Raw genomic sequence first — 10121 nt, forward strand, 5'->3', positions numbered from 1 at the left:
TAAAAATAAATTAAATTTAGAATATCCTAATACTTTCCTTGCATGTTAATATTAAAAGCATACATGTAGGCCTTTTTTCAAGTTCAGAATACAACAAAAATTGTATGTGATAGAAAAATAGTAAATCTAAATATTTAAAACATTTTTTAAATTATACTTTTATGGCTTCCCTATCATATTTACCTATTGCTATATCTATAAGGGAAGTAAAATTCATTTCTTTAACAACAGAAATAAAAACTTGAACAATATTGAGACTTGTATTACTTAGGTGACATCATATCATGTTTTCAATCTATTCTGAGTTTAATATAAACATAATTAATTTCACCTTAAATGGGGGTTATGGCAAAACATGTTCATAATTTTCTTTTACAAATACCATTATGGTTTAATTAATACATATACACTGCATTTTACAGTTAACATAAAAATTCATGGAAATTCTGTCAAAAAAGTGTTTAACTAAAGAGTGATGGGGAGCAGTATTTAATTTAAACTTCCCTCTATTTGTAGTAGAAATCATGAAACAAAATGAAAAGGTGAGCTATTTAAATTATAGTTCATGTAAGTCACGCTTCTTGCCTATTTTTAAATAAAAGAAATATTTTTTGGAAAAGGATATCTTTAATAACCTAAGTTTTTAACCTGTTTAAAATCTTAAATTGTCAAATAGTGAAATCCCAATTTTTCAGAAGAATAATAGAGATCATAACCCATTTTCAGTATTTGAAAATAAATACACAAATGATGCTAAAAAAAGATCTCAGATATGAAGACAATGTATTTAATTGCTAAGTGCTGCAGTTTGAACCATGCAAATGAGGTCAGGTGATACCTGCAATTACAGCATATACACATTAAAATTTTTCCATAAAACAAAAAAAGCGTACCAATTGCTGTTAGTACTTGAAATAATTACATGATGATAAAATTGTTAAAAAATGTCTTTAAAGGGCAATAACTCCTTAAAGGATCAATTGACAATGTTGGTAGATCTTACTGCAAACAAAATTGCTGTACAGTTTATCTCTATCTATAATATTATTCAATGTAATTACCAATAAATTGCTTCTCTGAGCAAAGCTGGGTACGACCACAGAGGTCCAACCCTGAACAGTTAGGACAAAACTGGACACAATATTCAAGCTTACTGCAATACAGATCTGAATTTGGATTTACAAAATGTATATTCAATTGAAAATTTCTTGCTTTTGTGCAATACACTGGGCCTAAATTAATATATTGTTTGTTTCCCCAATCCCAACCCTGCCAAGCCAGGTGTTGGTAGGTAGGTAGGGAAATAATTTTATTTTTCCAAAAAAGCTTGAACAATATCGTACAATCCGGCAAGCCATGAAATTGGAAATGAATAAAATAATATTTGACTTAGTTTTGCCAATAAAATTTTATGAGTAGCACCATTTTTGCAGGGTCGTTCAGGATTGGGGAAACAAACAATATTTTATTTTAGGCCCTGTGCATTGTACTGTTGCACAATTTGAAGAAATTTTCTTATTATTTCTTAAATCTTTTAAAGGATAAAAAATGGTCCCCTCCAAAAAAAAATGTTTTTAATCATTCCCCCCTAAAAAAATGTTTTTAATCGTTCCCCCCCCCAAAAAAAATACCTTTAACCTTGATGGATGAAAACTTCAGATAAAATTTATAAACAAGATTCTCTAAGGAATATTCAATTAAAGTTGAAGGTATTTTGCCCAGTAGTTTCAGGGAAGATTTTTTAAATAGTTTATGATAACAACAATAGACACCAAGTGATAGCATAGGCACACATTGATGTCTGAATTGCTCCAGGGAGCCAAAAAAGCATGTACCAGAATGCTTTTAAAAAAAAGAAATTCCCCACAAAAACTGTTGATAGACATCTGTACCTTTACTAAAGTAGGGGGACCTGAAAGATTATTGGTGGACATGATCACAGGATTGCCAGTTTTAGAGAATGAACTAGCTAGAGGCTGTAAAGAGCCTGTGTTGCTCACCTTGGTATACATGTATGTGCACATTCAACAAAGGACACTGTGCAAAATTGTAGACGAAAATATAATTCGTGACCCAAATCTCTGTTTGGTGATCTTCTTTTGCTAATCATTTAGTCTGTTTAGTTTTTGTTAAAAAAAAAAAAAAACAGAAAAAAAATCGGGCACTTGCTACAAGATATATATATATATATATAATGAAAATAGGATTTATTTTGTTCAATCATTAATGAAAGTGAAATACATATAGTGGAATAATAATTTGCTTTTTGCAGCAAGTTTAGTTCAATTTGGACAAAATTAGCTATTTAAAAAAGCATTGAAGATTAATCATTCACTTGCAAGTGAATAATTCGACCTCATTGAATCTGTATTCATGTTAACTTAAATCTAAACCCTTAGCCAGAGATGGATAATGCATAAATGATGCATGATAAGTCATTTAAGAAAAAGAATGTCAACATTGAAAGTGAAACAAAGGTAAATCATTTGATAAACTGTTTTGATCAACAAAAAATCATTCTTGTACAGGCATGACAGGTAAAAACAATAATTAACATATATTTTAAATGTATAATACATGGTCCGAGTACACAGTTATCGTCCTTTGATTTTCGTTGTCCACGAATATAGTCCTTAGTGTGGACAGTGTGTTACTTGCCAATGTTTGTTATACGCCTTCCAAATTTATTTCTCCATGTTTTATGCCTCATATTGCAAGTTGGGGGATGAAATGACACTTTTAACAAAATTTGGGTCATAAATATTAATGTAAAGTAGTGATTAGGTCCAGCTGAAAAAGGTCAAAAATTAGCACTTCGGAAGCTGTCAAAAGATTTCAAGACCCCCTCAACATACAATTGTCCATATTTTGAGTTAGAGCTGATAAAGTTTTCTATAATGTTGATATAATTTGTCCCAAAAGTAGTACAACACACTGTAAAAATATTATTGAGAAAGCGCAGGTGGGATTTTTTTAATTTTCATTTATTGTCTAAAAGAAATGCACTACGAAATAACTGTGTACTCGGACCTAAGAGGTGAAATCAGGAAATATAGAATCTGTACTTTGGCAACTTCCCTGAATGATTTGATGGTTTCAATTTGTCAAATAGCATAAAACTAAAGGATTTAAATTTTTATTTGATAGAATTTCTGCAAAAATGACCAATTTTGGCATTATATGGTCAAAATAATCATTTCATAGCTTTTTCAATTTTGATGCACAAGTGGCATTCTGACAATCTCTCTGACATATTTCATGTGTCAATATTTGTGTTTCTATGCTTTAATCAAGTTGTATTACTCATTTGTGAACTCTGAATCTTAAGAAAAGAAGATTATCTCAGACAATATGAGCAAAATGTGTTGTATAAATGACCCTCGTCTAACGCCCTGTTTGGATCAAGTTAAATGTTAGGAGCATGGCACATAAAAGTTGAAGTCCATAATAAAGATCTCACTTAATTAGTATAAAAAGCACTTAACAATGTCTTTTGTACCTGTTTTATTTCACATAATATCTCTCTTTACTTCTGTAGGATAGCATGTGGTTCAAATATAAGCCTGTTGAGACTAAAATTGCATGCAATTTTTCACTAAAAAGTGAAAAATCTTTGTATCAGACCATACTGTCTGCTAAAAAAGTTGAATGTAAGAGCCTTTTTGTGCTCAGATTTATTGTATCATGTCACTTGAGTATCGAAATGATAGAAAAGACACAAATTTTTATTTGCTATAGCTTCAATATGCATTTTTAAATGTAAATATGTCATGTATGTGCTACGGCCTAAATTGACACTAAATTATTTTTAGTCTTACTTGGCCTAAGACCCTTTTAAACTAATATGATATGTTATTTGTAAGTTTTCTTTCCATTTAAAGTACATTGAACATATGTGTAAGGATTATTTATAATCAAAAAGATTCACAAATTTAAAATTGCTGGAAAATATTACATCTTCATGTAAGGCCCCCTTCATTGAAAAACCTCCATTTTTAGGCACAGGCTCATATAAATTTGACTTTTGAAAAATTATGCTAAGTCTGATATATCAAATGAGTATTCTATTGCTTTGAATACATAATATTTTATATATTAAGGCATTTTAAAAGTTTTTTTTTGCAATATTTCAATTTTAAAATCCCCAAATGTTGATAGTTGAAATTTCTCAATTTTAACGTCTAAATTTAACACGCAAAGTTGAATATAGAATTAATCATATTGTCTTTAATATATATCCTATTGCTATGAAACTTTGTTAGCAGTCTTATAATATATTAAGCTTAAGTCATACCAAGTTTTATTAAGATTGGTCAACTTTTTCTATCCTATTAGGTCCGAGTACACAGTTATCGTCCTTTGATTTGCGTTGTCCATGAATATAGTCCTTAGTGTGGACAGTGTGTTACTTGCCAATGTTTGTTATACGCCTTCCAAATTTATTTCTCCATGTTTTATGCCTCATATTGCAAGTTGGGGGATGAAATGACACTTTTAACAAAATTTGGGTCATAAATATTAATGTAAAGTAGTGATTAGGTCCAGCTGAAAAAGGTCAAAAATTAGCACTTCGGAAGCTGTCAAAAGATTTCAAGACCCCCTCAACATACAATTGTCCATATTTTGAGTTAGAGCTGATAAAGTTTTCTATAATGTTGATATAATTTGTCCCAAAAGTAGTACAACACACTGTAAAAATATTATTGAGAAAGCGCAGGTGGGATTTTTTTAATTTTCATTTATTGTCTAAAAGAAATGCACTACGAAATAACTGTGTACTCGGACCACATGTATGAAATTAAATATACCTAGAAAAATCCAATTGTACAATTTCGCAGTTTTCCATTTGAAAATTGTATCTATATTTATGTTTAAATTCCTTATATGGTCATCATCAGTTTTACAAGATCAACTAGATACATTGTATTTAATTAGATGGTGTCTAGACTAAGTAGAAAAATGTTTTACATGGAGTTAACTCAAATATGAGAATTTGAGTTAAATGGTAAAAATGTTCACTTAAGGGCAATAACTCCTACACATGTATAAGAAATCATACATGTGAACCTCCCGACGGGAGTACAAAACTCCCTTTTTCAGGGGTCCCCTCCCGTCCTCCCGTCGAAGAGGAAAAACTCCCGTGCAAAAAAAAAATCATGAATGAAAATTTTCAGTCGCCATTTTTACTATTTTGTTTACAAAATTTATCATTGAGATCGTAAAAACCCGAGATTTTTTAAGTTGTAAAAGTCCGAGGTTTATCGAACGTATCCGGTGTAACCTGATTACGCAACATGTGGAGATTTTAATCCTTGCTAAAGGCTAATTAACAAGTGATAATAGTTTGATTGAACAATCATAAGGTGTTGGATTATCAAATACTCTATGTAGCTTCTGTTTTTGGCACACGCAAAATTGAAATACATTTTTGTTACTTCCCTTTGTTTTATCCTGTTTTCAGTTATTTTGCTTTTAAAAATGTAAATTGTAAAAAGACTATAAATGATATATATTTTAATCAAATAAGCATAAAAGGGTGGTAATTAAATGAATTTAAATGTTTTGGGACAAATAAATTATATTAATTTAAAAATTATTTTAGCAATCTAGACTTCCTTTCAAGGATTAAATTGAAGTTTATATAGTAAATATGTCTGCAGAGTGGATAAACATAATATGTGTACACTAACATTAAATAGAATAAAGATAAAAAAAAAAAAATATCAATCTTATTTAGTAAATTCCTAATAAAACCATGGGATTAAAATTGTACATGTTAGTATATAAAATTTTATTGTTTTTGTAGCTATACTGTATAGAGCAAAACAATTTACACTGTTAAAGTCTTTAAAAGTTTTCTACAAACATGACAAATATAACTTTCATAATGATGAACAGCCATGCAGTACTATTGTTAGTGTTTGTTATTTTTTTTAAATACTTTATGATGTTGCAAATATGCATGTAGAGCATATTTCTTTCTTATTTGTCTATACAGTTACCAATGACAAGGAGATGGAAACATGTATAGAAATCTATACAGATAAGATAAACAAATATAATGATTTATTTGCAAGCAGTGAACAATCATTTATCAAAAACAAAACAAAAGCAACAGATTCTTCTCAATATTTTATTTCATTCAAATAGAAAGGTAATAAGGGTACTTTAAACATATAACAATTTGATGGAAATTTGTAGAATAAAACACAATTTCTACATCATACGGTTACGTTAACGACAAAATTTATGTCGATAAAAAACCTCCTGATCTGAGTCCTAATCTCCTGACCAAAATTTCCAAATCTCCTGATCTGAGTTTCACAGTCCATCACATGTATGAGAAATTGTCTGACAGTTTTGACATATATATATGAACAATTAGTAAAGCTCAACAGTAGGTAAAGCTCAATAGTCTGAAACTTTTTTCTAACAGATTTTCTCTAGAATGGTTTTCAAAATAGACAAAACTTGAATTTTGCCCTTATGTTCTATTTTTAGCCCTATCGGCCATCATTGTTGGCAGTCAGGGTCATTGGACACTTTTATAAACTAGATACCTCAAAGATGATGGAAAAATTTGGCTATTAGTTTCAGAGATCTTTTGTTAAAGTTAATAATGAGGGATATAAAAGGAAGTGATGAGAAAAGCTGACTTGGCCAGCTGAGCTAAAAATGGTTACCAGTTGATTAAAGTATGAATTGTCAAGAGATTTGCAAATATTATGGTTTTCTCTCTTGGCATTTTCTATGCAGACTTGTAATTCAGAATTTCAGCAGTTGTTAATATACACTATTATATCCAGGTGTAATGATAAGTCGTTATCCTAAGGCTATTTTTTTCTTATTTTTTCTGTAGACTTAGCTTTCATTTTTTATAACCATGCATTGTCAAGCTTGCTACTCGTTATTGTTTGTCAATAACTAAATGTACGATGCTGTCCCATACTGAACCTTCTGACCTTGTTTGTTTACATTAAAATTTCAATGGCGTCAAAATCACGTGATGTCAATTAGTTATATCCAATCAAATTGCTCTACTGTCAATTAGGGGATTTTTCAGTCTACGACAATTACGTTATTTCTTTGTGCCGCAGTGTGGGACATTGCTTCAAAATAGTTTGCAATAGTTCTGGGTTTTATTCAACAGGAAAACTATTTTTTTGCCATCCTTTTTGACATCAAGGGAATTTTGTATGAATATTTACCTACAGTCATGATGGTCAGAATATTGATCTTTTTTTAATGAATAAAAAGAAAATTCTATGAAAAATAAATGTAAATTGTTTTTTATTAACCAACTCTATATGCCTGAACAAAATTATGGCAAGGACATCGTTTTTTCATATAGTTTTCCTTTCATTTTGGTTGGGCTTTTTTCGCGGGAAAATTGCGAAAGACGCAAGGAGCATTTCATTTTTAAATTCCTAAAAATACAGTTTGCTTGACCTGTATTGCCTGCCACAAGATTGATGATGCTGAATGGAATGTACACAAAGCAATGGAGGCCGGAAAAGGGATTTTCGTTTGAAAAATATATTGGTCAGGTGAGCAATTGTGATCTGTCTCATCTCACTTTTCAGTTCTAGAATGTTTTTAAACATTCGGAAGTCGGGATTGAAACAGGCATTAGAAAATTTGCATTTTTTGGCAATAGTTGAGAACAACAATGAAAACTTACCTTCAGAAATGTTTTTTTATTCAACCGTGCAGAAAAAACGTATTTTGCACTGTTTTTCTACGCCGGAAGTACCGTAGTGACATCAATGCGGAGTTTCCCCATGTGTTATGTTCAAACACAAATACCTAACGAACTGACAATATGAACGACTTTAGACTACGGTAGGATACAGTCCAACATCTGAACATCACTCATCAGAACTTAGTCATTCGATATAACCAAAATTATTTAATTTTAATTAGCAGGAAGGTTATGAATATGGTTCATTTATAAAAGTAAACATTTCGAATAAAGAGCAGACAATGACAAACTTTTGTAATGTCGATATATAAAGCGGCTGGTGAAATAATTTTTCGGCCAGACGAAGTACTAAAACTCTCCATTTAATAAGTTGCTCTTACCCTGAGTTACTTGCGTCAGTTGATTCAATGCTATGAATCCTTAATTTATTGGCAACATCTTTCAATTTCTGGAGAGTTTCTCTGTTTATTTTGTGAAATTCACTCATTTTTGCTGGATGCTAAGACAGTCCGTAGTCGTCAGATTTCCACGCTCAACTGTAAGGCCTTGACCCAAAGCCGGTAAACTGGTTTTGTGCAACTTTGTGTACTGCTTAGAATGAGCCAATTGAGGAAGACAAGGAACCTACCAAGATATACTGGTTTCCAGTTCAATAATTTATCTTTGCAACCTTTTTAATAAATACAATTTAAAATCCAGGTGAAAGAGATACTAACGTTCTGTACAAAGTTGGATTTCAATGATTCCGGTCTTAAGAAAATAAAGTTTAGTTTTCCCTAAATATTCAAAATTTCGGAAATAATACACACTTTGCTACCCGCATAGACTATATAGTCCAATAGTTTTATCTATATCATACATTGTATGAAATTTAAAACCCGCAAGGGTCCATTATTGGATATATTAGGTACTCTTATAACAATTAAAAGATAGGCGAAAGGTATAAGATGAACATTTAAACTCATATTAGGTTGCATTTTTGTTATTATAGATTCAAGATTCAAAGTTTTATTTAGAGTCGATATTCAATAAACTACATAAACACAAGCTTTAGTGAGATTTTCAAATTTTTTTAATTGGTCAAAAGATGTTTCCATTCGACAATGGTTCGGTAGCTCATTCCAGATATGTGCAGTTTTATAGCGAAACGATCTTAAACCATAATTAGTAGTTCGGACTCTTGGAAGAACTGCTGTTTCGTCAGTGTGATCTTAAATCATACTTGTTAATTTTTATATCAATTAAATCATGAAGGTAACTCGGACTTTATTGTGAATTATTTTAAATGTTTCTACATGTATTGAAATTGTTTTTATTCTCTTATTTTTAAAGATGATAATTTAGATTTTTCTAGCAGTTTTTCGTAAGGAATGTCATAATCTTAATAAATGAATCTTAGAGCTCTTTTTTAAAAAAAATTCCATTTTAAAAGAAATTTTTTCACTACAGTAGTGCAAAATTACTGGACAATAGTTAAAATTCAAAAGAATGAATGAGTAGTATGCTGTTAACCTACCAGTACCTAGCCTGTTTACATATTTACCCATACGTTTTAGAATATTTAATTGTTTTGATGCCTTTTTTACATATTTCAGATATATATGATTGTTAGAATTTAAGTCCGAATCTATAGATATTCCAAGAAGTTTAACATATTCTTCACAAGAAATTTTGTTTCCATTTAAATTACATATCAAATTATGTTTATTTGGGTTTTTTTTCCAATGGCTATAGCCTGGAATTTGTCAGGATTAGCCTTCATTAAATTTATAGAAAACTAGTTTATTAGATTTAAACTCAGTTTCTATACTTCCAACAACTTTATCTCAATTATGATCACTGTATGATACAGTTTTGTCATCAGCATAATTATAAATGGTGCTTTTTTGTGCAAAATGAAATATGCCATTTATGAAGACATTGAAAAGAACTGGATCAAGAATTGACCCTTGTGGTACGCCTTTAAACATATGTCCCCATTCACTGTAAGAACTTCCAATTTTAAAGCGTTGTATAACTTTTTAATAATTTTAGAGATTATTTATACAGACCGTATGCTTCCAATTTAAGTAAAAGTAAATCGTGCGGTAAACAATCAAATGTTTTAGATATATAGATCCATCAAAATTGCAGCAATAATTTGTTCTCGTCCAGAGCTTTTTTTCCAGTCTTCTATTATTTTAATAAGTGCAGTTTGGCGACCAAAACCTGGCCTAAAAGTTGAAAGAAGAGGATGAAAATGTTTATTTAAGAATTCCATTATAGTTGGTCATGTATAGCTCTTTCATAAATTTTAAATATACATGATAACACACTTACAGGTCTATAGTTTTCTTTATCAAGAAGAGTTATTCTTTTTAAAAAGTGGGGAAGCCTGCGCAGCTTTAAGATTATCAGGAAAAAAATGAGCTTTCAATTG

General features: G+C 30.3%; 1 protein-coding gene across 2 annotated transcripts in view; it reads right to left on the bottom strand.

Annotated features, from left to right (window-relative positions):
• Positions 1–8307, bottom strand: part of LOC134690734 (transketolase-like protein 2) — a 35208-nt gene extending 26901 nt beyond the window's left edge. For both annotated transcript variants that reach the window (XM_063550790.1, XM_063550782.1), the window contains exon 1: positions 8083–8307. In XM_063550790.1, the coding sequence (XP_063406860.1) occupies positions 8083–8189 (107 nt within the window). In that variant the 5' untranslated portion in view covers positions 8190–8307. The remainder of the gene's footprint in view (positions 1–8082) is intronic.
• Between the last annotated feature and the right edge of the window lie 1814 nt (positions 8308–10121).

The sequence above is a fragment of the Mytilus trossulus genome, chromosome 1 (assembly GCF_036588685.1).
Source record: "Mytilus trossulus isolate FHL-02 chromosome 1, PNRI_Mtr1.1.1.hap1, whole genome shotgun sequence".
NCBI classification, from domain to species: domain Eukaryota; kingdom Metazoa; phylum Mollusca; class Bivalvia; order Mytilida; family Mytilidae; genus Mytilus; species Mytilus trossulus.